The 23,186-nt window shown below is 44.5% G+C and overlaps 1 protein-coding gene across 2 annotated transcripts; it reads right to left on the bottom strand.

Moving 5' to 3' along the window:
- Window positions 1-2,838: 2,838 nt before the first annotated feature.
- On the bottom strand, window positions 2,839-22,087 carry EFCAB6 (EF-hand calcium binding domain 6). 2 transcript variants are annotated; one of them, XM_026841048.1, is made up of 8 exons: window positions 22,063-22,087; window positions 21,464-21,652; window positions 14,601-14,812; window positions 10,990-11,214; window positions 8,962-9,136; window positions 7,968-8,152; window positions 5,378-5,527; window positions 2,839-2,996 (listed from the first exon to the last, which is right to left on the bottom strand). In XM_026841048.1, the coding sequence occupies exons 4-8, from the start codon at window positions 11,119-11,121 to the stop codon at window positions 2,874-2,876; spliced, it is 765 nt and encodes a 254-aa protein (XP_026696849.1). In that variant the 5' UTR covers window positions 11,122-11,214; window positions 14,601-14,812; window positions 21,464-21,652; window positions 22,063-22,087; the 3' UTR covers window positions 2,839-2,873. The 2 variants fall into 2 exon arrangements, with proteins under 2 accessions (XP_026696849.1, XP_026696850.1); XM_026841049.1 differs by lacking the exons at window positions 21,464-21,652; window positions 22,063-22,087 and having other exon boundaries at window positions 14,601-16,771.
- Window positions 22,088-23,186: the final 1,099 nt, after the last annotated feature.

The raw sequence follows: 23,186 nt of genomic DNA, 5'->3' as shown, positions 1-23,186 counted from the left end.
TTTCCACATTAAATATGCAGTTGGCGGAGCCGGCGGCCACCGGCCGGAGCAGACGTGGCTTCGCTGTCCTCCCTTGGAAGTGACACTGCCGAGTGTCAGGGTGGTGGTTTTAGTCTTGTTTACAGGCAGCAGCGGGAGGCCATCGCCCCGGGACAACGCTCAGCCCTGCTGACCTCTCTGCCAGCCCCTCCCGGCTGGGTGCTGACCCTTGGTTCGGCAGAGCCGCTGCAAAGAAATAAAGCCCCTTCCATTGCAAAGTTTATCCATCCAGCAGTTTGTGATTTTAATATGAAAAATTACCTCGGTTATTTCAAAATGCTGGCAGCTGAAATTCAGTTTGGGGTTTTTTTTGAGGTTGGATAAACAGTTGGTAAGTGCCATCCGTGCCTTTAAGAACTCACTAAAAAAACCAGCAGGATTTGATTTGTTTGTACAGTGAAAAGATTGTTCTTTAATCCCTTCAGAGTTGTTGGATTTGGTACTCCTGCCAGTCGAACTAATGAAAAATCCTCTGGCAGGATGTGTCAGGAAACCCAGACATCCATCCCCTCGCCACATCTCCTCTCCCGACGATGGAGGGTGGAGCAAGGGACCCAACTCCCTGTATCCCTCTGTGAAACACGGTGCTCCGTGCCAGAAAGCAGCACAGGGATGGAAGTCGTCTTGTGTTTGATATAAAATTGGACCCAGTTATCAAACAGAAGGTATAGGAGATTCTAGGGGAAAAAAAAAAAAGCAGCCCACAAAACGCCAAACAACACTACACAATCACTTCAGCAGTTTATTTTTTTCTCCTCAGTTAGATCAGTATGGTGACCTCCACTATTTTAAAAATAGTAATATTTGTGTTATAATTTTAGATATTCCAAAATAGCAGTTATTCTTTAATGAATAAAAATTATTAATCCAGTACATAAACTTTATGAAATAGTAACAGAAATTAAATCCGGCATGTTGCACCTGCCTGGGGAGGGAAGAAGTTGCCATTAAGGAAGAGAGCAGTTTGAGGCTTCACACCAGTTGCAAGGATAAAATTAAACAAAAATAGGCTAATTGGCTCTTAAATGGAGCCAAACTGTGAGCCCCCTGGGCTCGGCTGGGCTGCTGGAGCAGGGGGACCTGTTGCCCTCTGCCATGCCCTGGGATGCCGGCGACATCCCGGGGGGCTGGCGGGTGCCAAGGCCGGGGCGCCCTGGGGAAGAGCTGCCTCTGCGCGGGCACCTGAGCCGGGACCAGCCCTTGCCACGCACTTGCTGCCGTACGTACATGTATTCTTAAAACTTGCAGTTTTCTGTTAATGGAACTAGGAATTTTTGTATGATCTAGTACGAGAGAACATCCTGAAACAACAGCAGTTTCCTCTGTTAATCAGATATCTAAGCAGCAATTATAGGGACGTGGACACAGCTATCGGTTCTGGAGAAAAGTCTGGTGAGAATTTTTTGTGGTACTATTTCAAACATATCCAATTCCAAATGTATTTATTTTATAGTAGAATACAAATCAGATAGATTTTAGGAGCTAAAAGAGAAACAATACTGAACATCCAGCCTGAAACCTCCCCAATGCTTTTTACTCAAAAGCTTCAAAATATCTCCTGAAAAGCTCCAAATGTAAAGGAATGTTTTTCTCAGAAAAACACATGCATTAACGTGTTCTGCACTGGGAATCTTTCAGATTAATCACAATGGTTGACATATTCACTGGAAATAATAAGAAAACCAAGATTATGTTCCTTTCCCTTTCCCATTGCAAAGACTTCCCTTGATATATGTGTGTGTGCGTGTGTATTTCTGTCCATGCATAACTTGCTGTCTTCTTTTGTTTTATTAATTTTTGTTAACTTATATGTTACCTGGGAGAAAGAAAGGTACCAAAGCAGTTCGGGTGATGAGGACAGGGCTCTTCAGCGTACCGATGAGAACTAATTCAGGAACCAGCCAGTGAAACTGCAGAGCATCTAGGTGCTTTCACTGTTGATATAATCCCAGGAAGAGAGCTCTGATGATCATACTATCCTTTAATTATCAAAAGAGTTCAACAGACAAACAATTGTCTTTTAATTTCCTTGTCAAGACCGAAGTACCTTGCAAGATAATCAAACAGAATTTTTCTAGAACTGGGAAATCCAACCAGAAGATTTACTCGCAATTAACTATTTAGTGTGTGTGTATCTAGAGAGAGAGTCCTTAAAAAAAACCCCCACCAAACCTCAAGGCTAACACTGGGAATATTTCTCTGCAGTTAAAAAGCCAGTGCTTATTGGTAAAGTAACTTTTCTAAACTGCACTGGCGGGTGTAGAAGAATAGTTTTAAGAGGGAAAGGTGTGGTGCCCACACGCAGTTGGCATCTGCTCAGATTCAGCGGCCGGTCCGTGTTAACAGCTCTTTGACAATACACACGTGGCTCTGCAAATAGAGGAAAGGAGGCACCGAGAAATAGGAAGATTTTTCTGAATAACGAAGGCTAACATATTAGAAGTAATGCATTTGGAAAATTACAATTGAGGAAATGCAGTACTACGTCTTGTAAACCTTTTTACTGAAGTTAAGAGCATGTTATTAATAAAATGCGTAAAATTAAAAAAATAATTTCCTTAAATCAATTGCTTTTGGGGATGTCTTAGGCAGCATTATTTTGACAATGTTAATTGTTGTCGTCGTCTTTTTTGATAAATGGATTATGCAAAATTAATTCCCTCACTATGTAGATTTAATCCACAACACAGGACCACTGTCAGGATTTTAAAGTATTTTGGGTTTTCTAATGAACAGATACAAAAAAGCCATACTCAATTAATTTATTAGTTTCAAATTTGAAATTATAAATCAGTCACTGTCTTTATCTAGGCTTTCCTGCATTTGACCAAATCTTACTGAACAAATGCTTGGAGAAAATCATTATAGGATATTTTTGAAGACAAAGTTTTATCATAATATTCCAAAATGTTGAATAACTCCTCTTCAGAGAGGTTGATGTGGTATTCGTGAAGAACCTACAAAAGACAGAAACAACTTTAAAATTTATTTCAGTGCTTTGTGTGTGCAAGAAGTAAAAACATTTACTTATCATGCTGAAATTTCTTTACAAAGTAACTTGATGATTCGGCTCTACTCTGTCTTAGAGTAAATTCTTATTTCTCAGAATATTAGAAAATCAAACATTCCTTTATTATCTCTTGCTCTTCCCATGCCAGTGCTGGCTCCCTGGGGGACCTGAAAACCTGCATACAGGGTTTTGTCCACTTGCTCAACTAGCACTTGCCTGACGCTGGGAAAGGGGGAGCACCCAGGTGCATAGAAGCTAATTTAGAAAAAGTACATGTTTAGGAGGTTTCCACTGTTATCTGGAGATGAGATGGAAGGGGTGGAATATCTTCCTTTCTGTCCTCCTTGGGTGATCTGCAGCCTTTGCATCCAGAGAAATATAAGACAGGATCCAGTCGCTCAGGCTGTGCGAGCTGCTGTGTGTGTAACACCCCCGTGATGTACACGGTGCTTTTCACCTCTGTGGGACAAATCCTGAGCTTGGAAGCACCCGCTTCAGTGAGGACCCAGCCTGACCAGGAGGCAGCCCGTGCAGCTGAGGCGCAAAGCCAGGTTAGATACTTGCATCTTTCAAATACCTCCCCCCGGTGCATTTTTCAGCACTTCAGCAGTTTCAAATGTTCTTGTTGCCCTGACGTGAAAGCAAATAACGCACTCACTTCTGAGGATCACCTCTGGGTTTAGATGCCCTTGGGAATTTAAACCCTGAAAGTAACCAGCAACACGGTGTGTACCGGGGTGCTAGGCCAGTTGGCGTTAGTCTTCTGGCAAACTTGGGTGAGTCTGCCCCGTTCCCTCTTAGGGGCCTAGCACCAGAAATCACTGATGACCCCTTGCAGATAGCACAGCCGTAAATAGCAGTGTCTGAGGTTAGTGGAGAGCTAATTTCCCTGTTTCGGTAGATTAAGTTACCTAGGAGACAAAAGGATCTGTACCTCCACAAATGGTTTGATCTCTTGTCAAACAGCAGATGAACAACTTTGTAGTAGGATTTTGGAATTGAGGACGGCTTCTTGCTCTAGATCAGCAAAGAGTTCATTCTGTGGTTGTGGTTTTGCTTAGCTTATGTCATGTCGGGAAGCTTGATTTGAAAGTTGTTGACATTGCTTCAGCTATAAATGGTAATCATCACATGTCCTAGAGGAACATGACAAATTAAAATGGGATGAGAAGGAGCCTGATCTTCACTCCTGCTCCCCGGAGCCCGGTCTGCCGAGGCAGTGCCCGAGCAGTCAGAAAGCTGCTGTGACAGACGGGGAGCCTGGGGCATGAAGCTGATACGGCTGCACCACTGCATCTTGCTCCTCAGCCTTCGCGGGGGAGCAGGAGGGACTCGGGTTTCAGCTGTGTGGCAGTGCCAGAACATAGCGCGTTCCCACCAGTCCTGAATAAGTGAAGATTTAAAAGAGCATTTCTGTGACTGGTGTAATTGAACAGTTTTATATCTACCAGGCAACAAGCCGGCTCCCCGCAGCTCCAGGGGAAGGTGAATGTCAGAGCACACCTTATCATTCCTTACTGCAGCCAAGCATTTGCTTACTGCGCTTGAGCATCCTGGCTGCTAGTTGATCAGTTTTCTGAAGTAATGATGCCAAGGGGTGTCCTAATGCAGCATTAGATGGGTTTAGGGCCCCACTCTTTTTCTTTTTTTCTTGCAGCTGAACAGTAAATATTCAGAATTACTCCAGAACAGATAGCGATTATTGTTTCCAGTTAAAACAATGTCAAAGATTTTGAAATCAGTAAAGCTAAGCAAAAATCAAACTCCCCAGGGATCTAGATGAAGACTTGCTGCCATCTGGAATACACAGGTCTGTGTTCAGGTCTGTGTTTGCCCTTTGAGGAGATACAAGAGAGCTAGACATTTGCAGAGGATACTGATCCCTTGCCTAGTGCAAAATTACTCTGTGCACAGGAGAGCAAAGAGAAACCAGAAAGAGAAGCTCTCGAATGGGGATTGCTCGAGCCTGTTTCCCATTTGGAAGCGACCAGCACCACTCGATGGGTCACAGGATCCTGCAGGGAGACTGTCAGAAGGTCTGCTGTTCCCTTCATGTGTGTTGGTGACAGGTAACATTTAATCTTTGTGTAGGGACTAAGGTTTTTCCCTGGTTTATCTAGTCAGGACCCCACCAAGACCTCAGACCTCAAGGAAGTGTAATCACATGTTGATAAAGATTACCATGAGTACTGGTCAGAGCTGAAGTCACAGAGAGGGGCCAGCATGAGTTTATACGCTCTAGTTCAGAACCATTTTCCAGAAATTTTTTCAATCAAGAAGCTTAGACATCTGTAATTTTCTGACTATTATTTGTTAAACGCAACGTACTTGTCTGAAATCTGCGATATTTAACAGTCCAGTACGACTTTCATCGTAGGATTGGAAAGTTCGCTTCATTGGTCTCCAGCAGTGCAGGATCTGGGGCTGAATCCTGAGCATTGCACTGCAGAATGACGTGGTTTGTGGTCCAGGGCTCAGCTAACAGATAGATGAGAGAGACACACGTTTACCAGCAGCCTCATGAACACAACTGGGCAGAACTGTAATGCGGGATGAAAGATGCTGGGCTGCAATACTGCCTTAATCTGCCACTAGCTGCTGAGCACTTGTTTACAAATTATTGCAGGATACTGTTTACACACGATGATTTTAACCTATAACATTTTGATATTCTTGGGAAGTGCAGATGGTATATTTACTTAATCACTGTCAAAGCCCTAACTTTTCATTATTTGAAACTGATTCTGAAGTCAGTGTTACTTCTGCTCAAGATCTCAGTGTTTTCACATGTTTTGTGCTTGCCTTGTTTCCACTCCCGCTTTCAGTCATTTTTAATTCTCTGCAGGGTTCATTTTTCAGAATGAATTTTTTGCTTAGAAGTCACTGAATGCAGAAACTGATGGTGGGAGGGGTACAGGATTTAATAAAAAATAAAACCCTACTGCCCGCTTTTCCCAGTACATAAAATACCTTGTAACCAGCTTTTGAACCTGTCTGGGGTTCCACTGCTGGGCGGAGGGTGGTTTTTCCTGGGGACATGTTGTGGCCTGTTGTTTTAGCCTGCCCGGGCTCGTTAGGTTGGTGTGCCCTGCACACACCTGAGCTGCACAACTGGTCATTAAGGCACAAGTCATTCCACTTGCACAGAGCTTTAACACTGGAGTGATGAGTAAACCCCAATCCACCTGCAGGCTCTGGATCTCCTCTACTACCTTTTTTTTCTTAAAACCCCCTACACCTCCATCTTGGCTTCCCCCTGCACGCTCCTGTTATTTATTACTGTGACGGGGTGCCAGCCGCAGACGTCGCTGGTGTCCCCACAAGCATCTCCTTGTGACGGGGTTGTGCAGGTGACTTTATACACGGGCTGTGTGGACACAGAGGCTGTGCTGCACCCTCGGGTGTTGTAAGAGGCCTGGGGGGCAGCTGCACCCTGGTTCTGTGCTCCTGGGGTTTCCCTCCGACAGACTGTAGCTAAGGAATGGGTACATGAATAATGCAGTTTTTCCAACCCAAAGTACTGAGTGCCCGTGGGCTGAAGGGAGGGAAAGAGCACTTGGCCGGGACTGCAGCTTGGGTTGTTTTCACTGCTCAGGGCCTGGATGCTTCCAAGAAGCCCTGGGCCACTGATCCTCTCAGGCTTTTGAGAAAGGGAAGGAGTTGTGCCTGCCACCAAAAGAAAAGCATTTTATTTGAGTTTATTGTTCCTTTGATGTCTATCTGTGCAGTCACTAGGTAAAATAGACTGAGCAAGCTATGAGGAAATTTCACTCTGAATATTACCTATATAAAGGTGCTCAGAACACGGACCGAGACGTTCATTAATTTTTTCTGAATAGAATAAATAAAATAAAAATTGAGACAACTACACAGGGATTTAAAAATCACTGCTTTATCCACTCCAGAATACTGGGATGGAATTTTACAGTATCAAGTTTGTGTATAAAGGAAACCTTATGTAAGATAATGAAGTTCTTTGATGCAAAACTTAATAGTTTTACCTTACTCTCCCTACTGGTAGTGAATACTTGATAATTCCTAATGATACTATCTTCATACCTTGGTAGCAATCTGTTCGTTCCACATCCGAAAACAGTTCGGTAATGTAATTTCTCTATAAAATGCTGCTACTAACCATATCTAAACTAATTAGGCACAGTCAGAAACAGCCTAAAAATGTAGCAGGCTCGCTGAATGAGCAGATTTGGAATTTGGCACTGTTCCTACTACATAACTTGATTGGGATGCTATTACTGACGCCTTCCTTTCTGGGCCACCAGAGCCAGATTTCTGTGTCTCCTCGGATCTCTCCTGCCCCGGAGCGGGGCCGAGGGGAGCAGCCTGGGTGGAGCGGTTTCCCTGGGACTCCTCTGCCCTTCCATGGCAGCTGGGAGCTGTTTTGGGAGGCAGGGAGAGCTGCAAGGGCACCACGTGTGCTGGCCAGTCCTGCCTATGAGATGTTTCTAGCGACCGTTAACGGCAGCGCAAGGGACGTTTTCCTCTGGGCATTTTTTGGAGTGCTGGGTGTGGAGCAGAGGCCCAGCTCGCTGACAAGTCGGGGCCATCCTAAGGCTCATCCCATACGCTTTTTATTTCTAGCTTGATTTTTATTTAGTTCAACAAAAGCTCTTAAACTGTCAGCTCCCATGTTTTCTGCTGGGAATTATTATCCGAATTTTAGCAAATTTGGCCAGTTTACCTTATAACCTGGATAGGCAGAGCGTGATCCCAAGGAGTTAAATCCTCCAACAGAAAGAGATGCCAAATGAACGCTAGGCGATTAGTATCATGGGAATAAATAACAGAAAGGAAAGTCCCCGCATCAAGTGACTATAGAAACAGGCCACATAATATCCATGTCAGAACAGCAGAAACAAAAAGAAATTGTCATTTTGATTTTTATAAGCTTTGTACCTACCGGCTTTTGTGGCTTCCGTATAATCACCCTCTGTAGCAGTGAGCTTTCCTGTGGTTTTAACAACAAGATACTGCTCTGAAGGAAGTCATAGTATGCAAATTTTCCGTTTTTCTTTAAATCATATTTTGTGGTTATTTGGCTGATTTCCCCTTCACTTAAATCCAAACTGAACTTCTCTGCTATATCTGAAATGCAAAGCAAGAATATTCATTTAGTCATTCTTACAACCAGCCCCTCACCGTCCCGTGTTTCGCCTGTTTTACCAGGGATGTGCTGCCAGGCCATCGCTGCAGCCGCTCCTGCCCGAGCGTGTTACTCAGACCTTGCTCTGGGCAGGTCTGTGCGCGTGCCTGTACTTACGGGGTGGCAGTTCACATTTTACAGGGTTCCGGGGGACTGATAACATGTCATTTTGATTTTAAATGCACAAGAGGTGCTCCTTGACGTTAACTGAGATGAAAGATCTGAAAAGCTAACGTGTTCTTATAGACAGGACTTTACATTTGGTTCCACAGGTGTGCACTGTCTTATCACACGTGCGGGTGTTCTAACAAAGGCACAGAAAATCCTCTTCAAACGCCCCAGAAGAGCAGCGTAGCTCACTGCTTCGAAGAGCGAGATCCAGGGTCCTTTCAGATCAGCAGGTGTTCAGCCATCGAGACCAGTGCAACCAGAAGCACACGCAGGCTCGGAAGGGACTGGTGAACCCATCTACTGAGCTGTGCCCTGGCACACAAAGGGTGGAGTGGTGGGAAGGGGAGGAGAAACCTGCACGGTGCTCTAGGTACCCACAAGCAAAGCTGCTCTCCTTTTCCAAGGAGGAGCTCACTGGGAACAGGAATGCCCGCGAGTTGCACCCAGGGCTGATCTGTTCCACTCTGCCACAGCAGGGTGAGGCCTGCAGCAATCACGGGCGCTGCTTGAGGCAGAGACACCAGGAAGAGAACAGAACCCATCTGAGACTGAAAAAAGCACTTTTCAGACGGTAACAAACCGAGGAAGTCTGACACTGGGATTTCTCCTCGCTTGCTGACATCCTTCTCTTTGCAGGCTCTCAGTATGCCTCTCCAGGAATGCTGGATGCTCTTTCTTATCTTCTTTTCTATTGTTTCGCAGTTCAGGACAGGTGCAGAACAAGGTGCTGTCTGAGGACAACTGGATGCTGGTGTCTAAAAGCAAGAGATAATGTTGGTTTTGGTTTTTTTTTTTTTTTTCTATTGAGTTTTACCAGTTGTGTAGACAAACCACCAGATGACGAATCCAGTTTCTGGTCTTCCAGACTCGAGATTAAGGTACCATTTGAGCCATGTCTAAGTCTGATTTGAATTTGGTCTGCAAAACTGTAGGTAAAAACGTGAGAATGTTCTTAGTGTCAAAATGACACTATTCATTTAATGGGCCTTGACCATTTTTTCTTAGTTTGGCTCTATCTGTAAATCATTTATAGTTTCTCCAAGCTGTCTCTTATTAAACAGCAGATCCTGTGTTCAAAAAAAGCTATGCAGCACCATCTTAGACCAAACACAAAGCAGCGCACAGTCCCTGAATTACAAAATACCGTTGTTTGATTTGTTCCTGGGAGGGCCCGTTCTGCAGTGGTCTGTGTGGAGCCACGGGAGGAGTAACGTGAGAGGATCCCAGTGCTCAGTGCCTGGGTGCCGCCTCGGCCCTGCTGTGGGTGAGCTGGAAGCAAAGTACCTCTGCATGCACGATACGTGCACAGGCGGTATTTGTGTTTCCAGATTCAACGTCTAATCTCATACCTAGGGAGCCTTCCCGGCGCTCCCTCGAGGGTCTCACTGGTGCAGGCGTGCTGAGGCCTCGCGCACGTTTCCGTGCAGTGAATGCTGCAGGAACGTGCCTCGTGCTCGTGCTCAGGCTGGCTGGGGCCCTTCCGACAGCCAGAAGTTTGGGGAGCCTGAAGTTCCTATTGTCTCACACTGCCCCATCTTGCATTCGCAGACAGTAACAGGCAGTTTTCCGTTGCTTTCTCTGGGAACTGGCTTAACGCACGAAAGATGCATGTAGCTAATTGTCTGGGCTTTTCAAGGAAGAACCTATAGTTAATGCAATAATTGAGCTAGCAGTGGGCCAATGTTTAGATTTACCAGCCCTGACAAGTTGTTTGCATCTTTAATTTGCTCAATCTGTTATTTCTTTTTCAGTAGCTAAACATCTCCGTGTAGAAGTAGTCAGAAAATCCAAGCATGTACCAGGCACTGAATAATTCTAAATATTTTATTTTTCTGTTGTAGGTTTGGTTGTAGCTGAGGAATGTGGAATAGGCAGGTGCAGCTCCACAAGGAGGATATTTAATGCTGCCTGTAATGCTTTCCCCACCTTTCTGTGAATTCTAGCACTAGGGCCAGAGGCCAGCATGGCAGTGCGGAGGACCAAAGTGCATTTTCGACATGTTGTATAGGTATGGATGCAAAAATGAAGCAAAACTATTGCATTTCTAACCCACTTTTAGCTCTCTCGGATCACTGGCCTTCACGGCTCGTCCACCAGTTAGACTGTCAGGCACTAAGAGCTGTAACCTGGCACCCACCAGAAAGCAGGCAAGACCACCAAAATGTTTTAGGGCAGACTGACAAACACCTCTTGGAAAACAGCAAGTGTCATTCCTGCCTAGCTTTGTCAGATGACCACAGATAAGCCATCTCTATGTTCTTACGTTGCTTTTGCAATTACTGGACCTTTGTAATTCAGGCTGTTTTCAGAACTCTGATTGTGCTTAAACACAGAAGCGTTATTTGCTGTACAGCTCTGATGGGTGGCAGCAGGGAATGCTATTGGTGTAAATCAATATACATCCTTTGACTGTAGTGGAGTTACTATCTGACCCAATTTTTGCTGTTTTAACACACTTTTGCAAGTTACCTTGTTGGCTTATTGCCAGGTGGCCGTGTCTGATTTCATGGGCAGGCGATAGGAACACCTTCACGGAGTTCCACAGGTATTATTTTTACCCTGTGCACAGAAATGAAAATCCAGAAGATTCGTGAACAACCAGACTTACACTCTTTCGCCCTACTGGAGGAGATGTCTTGGGACGTTCAGGCTGAGAAGAGGTGCGTGGGTCCTGCCCGGCACGGGCGGCTGGCCTGGTAGAAGGTGCAGAACCAGTTGCACTGGGAGTACTTGATGGCATCGTTACAAGTTCTGAGCTGAACTTCTTCAAAAAGTCCTGATACTTCAACCGTCCACCAGCACTGACATCCACCGTGTTCCAAAGATTTTCAAACTAATGAAGAAGCAAAAGCTGACTTTCGTAAATGTTGGTTTGACAACCACAGAATCCCCTTATGGACTAAGGATATGACAGAATCTATCAAAAAGACAGGGAGAGGATGCCTTGGACTAGAAGGAATCCTAGGGCCCATCTTATTAAAAAAACCCCACCAAAAACGCAGCTTCTCTGCAGAAATGTGCACAAGGCTGGGAAAACAATGAAAAAGGGATTTCTGCAGGACATTTTTTAATTGAATTGGGCCCTTAGTGTGCTGTTTAAACGACTAAACCCTGTGATTAGACACGGCGATGGAGCTGCAGTAGGGAAGAATAACGCTTTAACGTGGGATGTAAATCAAACACATGGTGCACCTGTATCCTGGCTAAGTACCACTGAGGCCAGTCTCTCATGCTGTCAGGTGCACCTAAGTTACACCACCACCTCAGGAGGCCATTAAGGTTCCTCAGTTATTGTATTTGCATCAACAAATTATTTCACCCTGAGGACAAAAGTGAATCAGCATGAAAGAACATGGTAGGAAATCTTTAGAGCCTTTAGACTGGCGTGCAGTCAGGGTGTAGGGTGGGGAGCTGTGTCTCCCCAGCACAGGCAGCCTCCAGAGCACCCGGGGCAGGTGCTGGCTGCTGCTTCTGGAGGTCCTTGTGGCGGCTTGGCCCGGCACAGGGCCGGCAGCCCACCCTCCGGGCTACCTATGGAATCGTAAGGGTGAGGCTGGGCTGATTTCCCACTGAACAGCACTTTATTCTGTAAGTAGCTGCACTGAGTTAAATGGGACTACTCATGATGTAAGCTGCTAATCAAAGCGAGGATTATCACAGCCTGCCCTTAAATGAGCTGCACTCATTTTGCGAGTGTTTCAAGAGTCATCAGTATGCCTTTTTAGGGTCTTCATTATTGATTTTTAATATAAATCTAATTGGGAACCTCAGATTGCTTTTGATTTGATCTTTTTCGGCAGAGACTTAAACCCTAAAGGAAACCAGTCACCTCTTTGATGCATGTGCCAAGTTGCAGTCAAACTTCAAAGGGCAAAGGATACATTTTGAATTTCCTTTCAACTTTCCCCCACTGGCCTGGCTGCTACCACATTATGAATTATAAACAATTCTATTTTGCGCTTGTGATTATACTTCACACTTCATACGAGGATCTCAAAGTGTATTACAAACCTCAATTAAACAGAACAATACCCTGATGAGCTGCGGTAGCTATAGTTAGAAGTGACTTCAACACCCAGCGAAGTCTAACTGTTTGGGGATTGCAGGGAGTTGGAGCAAGTCAAGGCAGCTCAAGCAGAGAGGAGAAAAGTGCCTGTGATACAAAGGGGGATGTCAGTTGGCAAGGTATTAATCAACACCTTGCTTGCGGCGTGTTTACCATCCTTAGCCTTTTGTGAAAAAGGTCACTATCACAAATTCAGAAGACCAAGCAGCCAAATTTCAGGAAGAAATTCTTCATCCATTTACTCGACACAGACTCCAGCTGAGCCTTGCTAATAGCAAACAGTAAGTGGCCATCATCCAGAAAAGGATAAAAGAAGACATTTTCTGTGAAGTCATCCAAACTATGACTATTAGTAACACTTCTGTAACAACTCTGAGCAGCAACAACAGCCAGAATGGCAGGAGTTTGGATTAGCGGTGGCAAAACCTGTGCCCAGATTGGAAGGCTCTCCTGGGGCTGCTTCATATAGATACACGTAGGCATGTCTTTGAGAGGCCTGTCAAAATCAAAATATCTCTGGAGATACAGGGCTTGAGTCTCACTCACACAGAGGCTGCTGCTTATATAAATGACGCTCCTCAGGCCTGCTTCTCGTTGCTATTATGGATGACAGTTCCTATCAAGATTTTTTTTTCCTCACTTGTCTGAGGTTCTTTTAAGTATAAAATAGCTCCTGTGTCCCTTCGCCTCTTCGTGAGTGTAAAGTAGACAGGAACCAGTCTGGAGGACTCTGCAGTTGGAGATGCCTGCCTTACTGCTTCCAGTCACCCCGAGAGATTTGTCACAGCTCGTGCCTCCTGCCGCGGCCAGGGCTCAGCCCCGAGCTCACCCTGGTGCTTCTGCTCAGTGGTTCACAGGGATGGAGAAAGACTTATCACCACATCTTCACCTTTGCTTTCACCGGGGGGTGAGGCTCCAGGTTCAGAGCTGACACTTGCACTTGGTACCTCGCCAGAAGCGTGGCTACTAGGAACAAATCACACACGTCATTCTGGAGGTTTTTTCTGCTGTTTTCAAGGGGAAAGTAGAAAATATTTTTCTCGGTGCTTTTGTTTGCAACTTTACACATGTGTAGCAGTGCCTGATAACATGTCAGACGCTGTGCTGTAATTACAAGCAGGCCCCACTCCTGTCTGCAATTCATAGTCAAAAATGCTGGGCCAAGAACTCAGGGGTTGTATCTGCGATGAGCAAAGCACAAAATAATTTTCTGTAGTGCAGACATGCGTACGAGTTTGGAGGTTCTGTGTCTTGTCTTTCAGTCTGCTGCCAAATGGCATTGATGCAATTGTGAGCATGAAGGTTAGAGTCCTGTTAAATAAAACCTGAAATCTTTTAGTCAAGGGTCCCTCTGTTTTATTATTTACCTAGGAAATTTGGACTTGGAAAAATCACATTGAACCAGGATCAGCAAAGAGTAAAAAATGGCTCTTTTTGTTTTAAGTTCAGCAGAAGCAAAACTTTGTGAAAGATTGGCCTCTCGGGACCCCCCAAGATGAGCACTGGGCTAATCGGATGGTTTGTCCTGCCAGATTCGTGCCATGACTTGAGTCACTCCAGCTAAATTCAAGGTTACATAAACTCTGCTAATGCTAATCTGGTGGAATCTTTAACCAAGAAAAGTAGCTGAGAGGTGGCCGGGAAATGTCAAATGCTTGCCCCTTTCTTTGTCCGAGGAGGGCAGGACAAAATAGCTACTGAGAAAAAGGAATTTGCATTAGCTCCCTATGGAAATACTTTTTATTCCATGCTGAGAAGGCATTTTCCCCCCATCAACTGGAAGTGGATTAATTTAAAATTAAAAAAAGAAACTTTTAAAATAGCAAATGTACAGATAAAGAGCTAGTGAAAGAGAACTACTGTGCTTTAAATTCACACCTTCGCTATTAGCAATAGCATCTCCGTGACTTTGCTTTAGAAAGCCTGCGATTATTATAGTTCATAACCATGCTCAGAGATAAGGAAAAAAATAATCTCCCACAAATGTAGCAACAAATGTTCATGGAATGATAGTCTTAAAACATTTTCATTTCATCCAAATTTTTAAACTACTTGACTATACACAGCAGTATGCAAACACATGTCTCTAGCCATAGCCAATTTACCCAGTTGTACACTTAAATTAACAAGACAAAATAATATATTTTTCTTACTTTTCTTCAGTCAGCTGCTGAAAATGTCAGTTACATATATCCCAGAAGTCCTCTTTTGATACTGTATTATCTTTTGAAGAGTAAATATCTTTAAACTCTGGTGCAAGTGTCTGGAAGTCAACCGTCACTACTTCTTCTATCTGTGAGAGGATGCCTCTCTCTGACAGCTCCCAAGCAGATTTAGGCGGAATGACTTTTTGCCCTTCCTCAGTCTAGACAAAAAACATACACAGAGAATCAGTAATGGATCCACTGAATAAATTATAAATCGCAGTGTGGCATTCAGCCAGTGGAAGAGGGAGACGTCCATGGAGAAGGCAGCCAGTGAGATTCCGCAGGCAGTAAAACCTGCTTCCAGGAATTCTGGCTTGCACCACAAAAGAGAAAAGGGGCTATGCAAGTAGTTAAGGGAAAAAATAGACTCTCTATAAACGTGATCCAACTGGTGACAGGCCAACAAAAGCACAGGATTCCAAGACTGACCTAAACTTTTAGAAAGGTCTAAAAAATTGGGTGATCTTACAAAGAGGTCTATTCTGTTAATGTGGAAAAAAGGGAAGTGAGTGCTAACTAGCCCAAATATCCCAAAGGTATTCTTCTCATCTGAATAGTCTTTAGCAAGCAGTGGAAATCTCTGATTGAAAAGGCACTTCAGTCCTGAGATGAAAGAGAGGGCAATTATGTCCCTTTCCTTTCTAAGTTCCAGGTATACTTGTGGCGGTGCTTTTTAATCTGGTCATCCACAGTGGGGGTACTGCAGCCAAACGGGGCAGTTGAAGGCTGCAAAGGTACAGAACGTGTGAGGGGAAAGCACTGAAGGGGTCGGCCACAAGCAGCTCAATGCCAGCACAAGATGTGCACAACCCCCTTGATGTCAGGGTGCTGCTTTCACATCTAACAGCGGTGCGTGGCTTTAAAATCCTCCGCGGGGTCTTATTCCTGGCCAGAGTCCCCCCATTGTGCATTCTGCAGGGTGGAAAGCCACGCTTTGGGTAAATACAGCAGAAGGTCATAGGGCAAGCAGAAATACAGAGGGCAGAATACAGCCGGTTGGAATAAACTGCAGAGGAAAGCACTGCTAGGCTTCGTATGGGCGTACCTGAGAATGCCAGAAGTCTAACTGCGTGCAGAAGGCCACGTTTCATAATGTTAAATATCAGTGAAATCTATTCAACATTTACATTCTACCTCCAGAATGAGCAGTAAACTTCAGTTTTTAAAATGGAACCAAATTTTACTTATAAAATTAGTCTCAGGAGTGGCACCAAGTGGAATAATAATAAACAAACAAAAAAAAGCAGTATCAGAAATTTGAAGAAGAAACTACTTATTTTCAGGAATGGAAGCTGACTTTCCACCCACTTGCACTGTCTAAACTAAATATATAAAATATCTTGAAAGCAAAGTTTTTAACAAACACAAGTGGCAGTCAGTTTTACTATAGCTGTGGTAAGAGGTCCTGGTTAAAAAAATTAAAAAAAAAAAAATAAATCTGGTTTTGGTTCAGAGACATTTCTTTACAGCATGTTAAATGTTACTGTCATATTTTATACCCCCATGTTTAAGCGTATAAGCTTTGCCACCTTCTTGCTCCATGCAATATGAAATACCAAAAAAGAAACAGATGGCTTTTGGTCCTGCGCTCCTGTTTCCTTGTCACGTCTCACATGATCATTATAACTGGATGGAAAAGAAAATATGTTTCTTAGAGAACTGCAAGAAACCTGCCTCCTAATGAGAAAAGACTCCACTATATTCAGATGTAAATCACACTTTCCAGTATTAACCATGCTTTACATAAAACATACGTGTGGGACAGGCATTACGGCTGCATCATCATTATTATTATTATTATTATTAAGAGCAGAGAGGCAGAACCGTGCGAGCAGACACGGCGGCCGGCCTGTGCCGGGGTCAGGAAATGAAGGTGCCGGGCACGGTCCTGGGCAGGGCACACCTTCTGCCTGCCTGACATTACTGCAACTAAACAGCACCGTACCGCTGCTTTTAATTACTCTGGTGAAGCCAAAGACTTAGGGGAAGCACTCGTGCCCTGCAACCTTTTAAAGAAACATATTTTGCGAGTGCGAGTTTCCCTAATTTGTTTATTTTCAAGAGCTTTTTTGTTTATTTCATAAGACCTAATGCACTTTGGTCTTAAAATGGTTAGAGAGCCAATAAAAAAAGAAATTATTTGTGCTTCTTGCAAACTAGAAACCCTTTTCTATTCAGTTACAGCATTACATTCCTCCACCGCATGCAGTTCGCACATGCAGTGGGTATCTGTGACTATCATCCGCAGCTAAAATAATCACCTTTAGCTGAAATAATGGAGCTGGAGCCTGAAATCTCAGACTCTGCACCGGCCACCTGGACACCTAAGTGCCATTTCTGCATTTGGAACTAACCTTACAGACAGCGCGGGTGCATTTCTTGGCTTTGCTTGTCTTGCTTTAGCCTCGAAGGGGAGCAGCGTGTGCCCTGGCAGTGCTGACGGGCCATTGCTGGAAGAGCTTCTGTTGGAGAGAAAAGGGGTTGTGCCTCTCTCAGAGCTTTCCGGGTACGCGTTGCCACGTGCTCCGCTCGTCCTCGCCAGCCCTGCCCGTGTGGCACCTCAGAACCCGGGCAGTCCCCGCCTGCCCCGCTCGGCTCCTCGCGGCCTTTTCGCCCTTCCCGGTGGCCCTGGAGAGCCCCTCGGGAGGGCCCTGGAAATCCTCTGCCACCTCCTGCTCCCACCAACAGAGGGGAGGCGTTGTGATGAGGCTTTTCTTATGGGCCACACCATGTAGCTCGCTTGCTGCTCGAAGCAGGGCTCTATTTTTCTTCCTGAGAAAGTTCCTTGCACAGCCTCATGTCCTTTTCTATAAATGGCATAACTATGCTGATTAGTAATAAAAGAAGGCTCTTCCACCCACACCTGCTCAGCGAAGCTCCATTCCTGCAGCTCCTTCCTGTTTCTGGAAGATTTTTCTATTAAGAGGCATTCTTAATTAGAAGTAAATCGGTACATCAAGATAAGTCACCATTTCTTTGGTCCTGTTCCCCGCCCTGTCACAAGTCTGACCTCCCTCCCTTTCTGGGGAGGCTCAGAAAGCAAAGGGCTTGGGAAACAGCTTACACAAGGCAGCCCTTGTGTCTTCCCCTGAAAAAGGAGACGTTTTCCTCTTTGTACGTGAGGGTGACCTTTGCCAGAAGTAATCATCCTTTTGACAGTTTACACAGTTTGAGAGGCTTCTGTGCTTAGCCCATGGGCCCTCCTTTACCCTAACAACACGGATCTTGAAGCCGTTTTCCGTAAAAGCTCTTCCCTAAGGATGTGTGGAAGCAGCAGAGTGAGATGCTTGAGCATGGATTGGGGTGGAAATGCATTTTCTGCTCCTGTTCAGATAAGCAGCATCTCCGCAGCCAGGCTGCTGTAGCTCTGAGTCTCAGCACGGTACAGGAGCTTGTACTGCGTCCCCGGGTTACAGCAGGGCTGGACCCTCATCGGCAGGGACCAGTCCAGCTCCATTCACCTGAGCGCTGGGGTACGCCTGCTGAGGGTTTGATAGCTGGCGTGCAACAGGAGCTTGCAACAATAAACCCAATTATATACAAAAGATGAAAACTCCACTGAGGGTCACTCTGTAATGCACCGTTTTCCTTTTGGCCAACTGTTTGCACCAGACAGACCGAAGTTCCGAGGTCCCAGCTGCAGGAGGAGACGCGGGGGGCAGCGTTCAGGACGCGCGGCGGGATACGATGGTTTGACAAAATGGTTTGACACGATCAGTCAAAGGTGGCCCACGTGCCAATCTATGCCTTGTCTAGAAAAATGCCACAGTGCTCTAAATGTAATTAAAATAACTACTGTATTAAATAGCTATGAGATATTAAGCCTAGGCAGAAGCGAGTAACGAAGCAGGAGGCACAGGGAGGCTTCCCTGCTCTCTGCCTCCCGAGCGGTGTGCGGCCCGTCGTGCCCGATGGGCTGATTCTGTGTTCCCCACTTTCTCCTCTTCCGCTACTCTTTGTAAATACAGAGTGAAAGGCTTCCATCCCAGGGAACGAGTCACCTTTGAAAAATTCCATTAGACCCTTTTCTTCATTGCTCAGACCAGGGAAGGGAAGGGAGATACAGCTGTCTGTGGAGTGTATTCTAGAGAGTTAATCAGAATGTAAAACTCATCAATGTATGTCAAAGCCATCAAGAGATCCGCGTGACACATAAAACATTTAGAAACAATTTCCACAAGAATTTTTTTCATCTCCCCTTATTCAGCTGTTTTCTAGGAAAAAACACAACTTAAACCTGTATGGCTTTTTGGGTTTGTGAATGTTTGCCTTTGCGGTTGTGGGTTTTATTTATGAGGTGCCGGTTGAGACAAAAGTCATCTCAGACTCATATTTTACTAGTTCAGTAAATTTTCCATACCTTAATGATCAAGCTGCATACTTTACTTGTTACTTTTTAATATACTTCAGTGATCAGATTGTATAGCATAATGATCAGTTTTCCTAACGTGCCTGAATGAGTCGCATACCTCATTAATTTAGATACAGACTTTGCAGGCCAAAATTGTAGCATGTGTGGATGAAGTGAATAATTTAACAACCAGCCTTCTCTCATAACCTGCACAGGAGCCCAGGAATACGTGTGAACCCAGGGTGGGATGAAATTGCAAAGGCGTGGGAAATTTTGGGCTGAACCCAAATGGAAAACATGAGATTTGAGAGCATCTGGAAGCTGAACCAGCACTCGTGAGCCTGCTTTGTGTTTGTTTTGTCTTTTCAAAAACGTTCCCTTGTGGATTAATTTGGGATTTTAATGATGGATTTATCCCTTCTGCCCCTAACACAGCACAAAAAAAACCCAACCCCAAAACCTACGGTGAACACTTAACCTTGAAAAAAAGCAGTACAGGCTGCAGTGCTGTCACGGACCGAGAACCTCCTGAGAGATGCGGAGGCAGCTTGTTTGTTCGCTGAGTTGAGGTGGAAGGGACTCGGGGTCTTGGAGGACTGACTGTCAGAGAGACTTGGTGTTAAAAGGTGCCTCTTGCCGAGGCTGGCCCAGGAACCGGCGCCTTGTCAAGCTCTGTAGGAGGCTCAGCCCCGTCCCTAACAAAAGCAGCTACCTATTCTAAAGTTAACGCGAAAGGGGCCAACGTTACAGCGCACAAACACATTCTTAAAATAATTACACAGATGTTCTATTTCATACAACTGGTCTTTAGGCTGATATGACTCAGTTGAAACTTACCGAGCGTGTACGTGCACAAAAGCAGGAACGGGGGAAATGCGGCGTTTTCTAACCTACACAGAGTATTCCACTGCTTCACACTTGAGAACCATGTAATCTAGTATATCTGTTAAGGTTGTATTTTAATTTTAATAAGCAGAAAATATAAATATTTAAAAATCCGCAACTATTTTTTTTTTAAAAAACCCTATAATTAAATGTAGTCCTGCCACTAAGGACAAAGTAACAGTTGCACTACTATAAATATTAATGCTAAATTTACAGAGAATAAAATAAATTTAAGCAACCTTATAAAATTTTGAATAAAGCTCCACTTACAATAAGCACTTTAGCAGAGCCATGCCTGTTGGTAAGTGACACGCACAGATAAAATCTCTAACCTGCTACCAAGCCACTTACTTCTGCAGCTGTTTATGGGTCCTTCTTCATTCCAAACATGTGGTCCCTCCTCCTCCTCCTCTCCTGAATTGTCCAAGCCCTGCAATTATTTGAAGGCTGACAGACTTCGACTCAGGATGTGAAGAGGCTGAGGCAGATCTCACTGGTTTCCCAGCTTCTACTTTATGACACAAGATTTCATCACTGTATGGCTCTATACGGATTTGTTTAGCACAACATTCCATTATCGCCATGGCAATAAAGTGGTAGGCTTTTTATATGGTTTTCCATTGGGTGATGGTTATTATTTTTCTCATTTTATTTGTGCTTCGAGCATATACTTTTGAAAATGAAATATAGTTACTTCTTAGAACATAAGATGCAAGTTGTTTTTTTTTTGTTTTTTTTTTAGAACTGCTCTTTCTCCCGTTAGTGCCCAGCTTTCCCATCCTTAGCCAAGTTCAGAAGTGAGCTGTAAAGGGAATGTCATTTGGGCTCCTGCACCCTCTGATCTCACACCTGCTTCCCGCTGAGTAAGGCGGACTAAGAGGGGAAAAGCCAGAGGAAAGGGAAGGACCATGAAATTAAAATAGGACAGAGACATCTTTTACTTACACCTGCTGTTAACATTCCTGTTATTTACAAACACGGTGAGTGTTGGCTCAGCGCTGCGCTCATCACCGCTGTGAGTATGAACTAAAGGGTCTGATGTGCACAGAGTGAACGACTCCCGGTGGGGCACTGCGGACACAAACCTCTGTCACGGAGAAACAGCAGCTCTAATTTAACTTGAGTTGTTGCCACATGCATATTCAGAGCATCAGAAAACTCCGGCCACGACCACAGTCAAGATTGTCTCTGTACTTGACCTTCCTGCTACACCTACACCGCTATTACTCTGTGGCACCGAGAACCTGGTGGGCTTCCCATCCACTCAGCTTTCTGTCCAGCCCCTGCCAGTCCTTCCAGGGGTCGCTGGGCATACTTGGATATCCCGTGGCCAGCACTGCCCGCCTGGGGCACTCTGGCTGCATCCATGGGCGTGCTTTCAGCTTGCCACACGTACAGACCCAAATCTCTGTAAGAATTAACTGCTTAGAGCTCTTCGTGAGGAGATGAGGGCTGCACAGGCAGAAATGAGCAGAAATGTAAGTGAATTTCACGTGTTCCTTAGTCAGCCAATTCTAACGCATCAGATTGTATCTTTTAAAGAAATATATTATAGCTTGGTAGCTCTTCTTACCCCTATGAGGTGGTTTATGTTATTCAGGAAAACTTTCCAGTCTACTGTGAAGTCTTCACAAAGACTGAGGTTCTTGAGAAGGTCCCTGAACTGCTTGTCTGTTAATTTAAAGCAGAAATGGTCAAGCACTTGCCAAAATTCCAGTGTTTTAATTGCTCCAGCATCGTCTTTATCAAATAGAAAAAATACCTGAGAAGGATGAATTCACATTATTTAAGCAAACCTAAAGAAGTCTTTTTCAGCAACCATTCAGCAGTTCGCATGGAAACACCCAAGACCCATATGCATTTTACTTACAGGTATTTTATACACGAAGAAACAAACCACATTTCTCAGAACCTTACTTAGTCTGAAGCTTTCCTTCTTTTTAAAATGAGATGCTATTGTTGAAATAAGTCAAAAATAGCCTGTATTCCTGCACCACATGTAAATATAAATATGGAAATTAAAACCAATCTGCAGTAAAAGCAAAAAAGGCATTAGATGAAGTATCCAGACGTTCCAGAAGAGGTAGTGGTTCAGACAAGAGAGGAAACAGACAAAAATATCTGGGGACTGCCTTAAGTAATTTAAATGTAAATATTTTGAATTAAACTCACCTGAGCAATATTTCATTTGCCTTTTGTCCCTCCCCCCCCAGTGATTGTCCTCAGGGACACAAGTTTCTTTTCTGCTCAGTAAAGGACTCGATGGTCCTTCATCCTCATTAGCTTCAGCTCAGCCCGAAGGCGTCCTTGCTCTCTTCTCATACTCCCTTGTAGAAAATGCTCAGCCTGTTCTTCGTGGGAGTTTTCCAAAGGTTTCCCAGGTGAAACAGGTTGGGTTTAGCACAGCTGCAGCAGGAGGCATGCAGGAGAGTAGTTCAAATGAGGGGCAGAAATACCAAGGTCTAGAAAAGTTGTGGGTCACATCCACTCTCATTCCACCTGGCTGCTACTAACTTACCACATCCCCTTGCTTCATTCTGCCCCTTATTTGTGATGCTGCACATACAAATCACTGATTCCATAAACAAAACCGAATATTTCACCTTTCACAACTTCAGGTTAAAGTCCCGTTAGTCTGCTAACACTACAGCCTATTGATGTAGTACAGATTTTTTTGTTTTACCATTGGAACTGTTCCAAATAATGGGCTTAAAAATGTGCATTTACCGTACATGAGCCATGTCTACTGGCAAAACAAATGCTACCATATCCCAAGGACATTGGAAAGGATCCTTTGAAGGCTGAAGAGGATTCTGTAACTTCTTGATATGAAAGTTTGATCTTTGCTTCCGTACTGAAACCAAACACTGGGTATATAGTATGCATTGCACTGAGCAGGTGAAAATGCGTGGGAGATGATTGTACTGACAGAGAGGGCCCACCTGAACTCTTAACTAGTTGTTACGAAACGTCAGAGGTCTGTATTCAGCTGTAGAAATGTCATGGATGGGATGGGATGGTTTGTTGTGGTGTTTTGTTTTTTTTTTTTCCAACTAGCTGGACTCTAGGAACTATGCTTTCAGATCTGCCTCTTTCTAACAAAACATTTTTTTTATAAGCTTATGTTGTTTGAGGCCGCTGTGACACAGGTGGCAGCAACTATTACTCAAAAATGCCTCAGAAGAAAATGGAGAACTTCCTTTTCTCATATAAGGGAAATGAGAGAAAGTTCTGCTTTTCCATAGCACGGTGGACAAAGTCTGGCTCACCATGGAGAAAATCCCTTGGTCCCCGAA

The sequence above is a fragment of the Athene cunicularia genome (assembly GCF_003259725.1).
Source record: "Athene cunicularia isolate RWA chromosome 1 unlocalized genomic scaffold, athCun1 chr1_part2, whole genome shotgun sequence".
Lineage (NCBI taxonomy): Eukaryota > Metazoa > Chordata > Aves > Strigiformes > Strigidae > Athene > Athene cunicularia.
The sequence above is the reverse complement of the archived record's forward strand: the minus strand, read 5'-3'. Positions and strand labels throughout refer to the sequence as shown.

What these genes read in the sequence shown, in the direction of transcription:
- EFCAB6 (XM_026841048.1), bottom strand. Translation starts at nt 11,121, where the DNA reads ATGCCATCAAGTACTCCCAGTGCAACTGGTTCTGCACCTTCTACCAGG. An exon ending in CCCAGTGTCAGACTTCCTCG is followed by an intron (nt 8,153 to 8,961) that starts GTTTGTTACCGT and finishes TTTGCATTTCAG; the next exon opens with ATATAGCAGAGAAGTTCAGT. An exon ending in TACGGAAGCCACAAAAGCCG is followed by an intron (nt 5,528 to 7,967) that starts GTAGGTACAAAG and finishes TCTATCTGTTAG; the next exon opens with CTGAGCCCTGGACCACAAAC.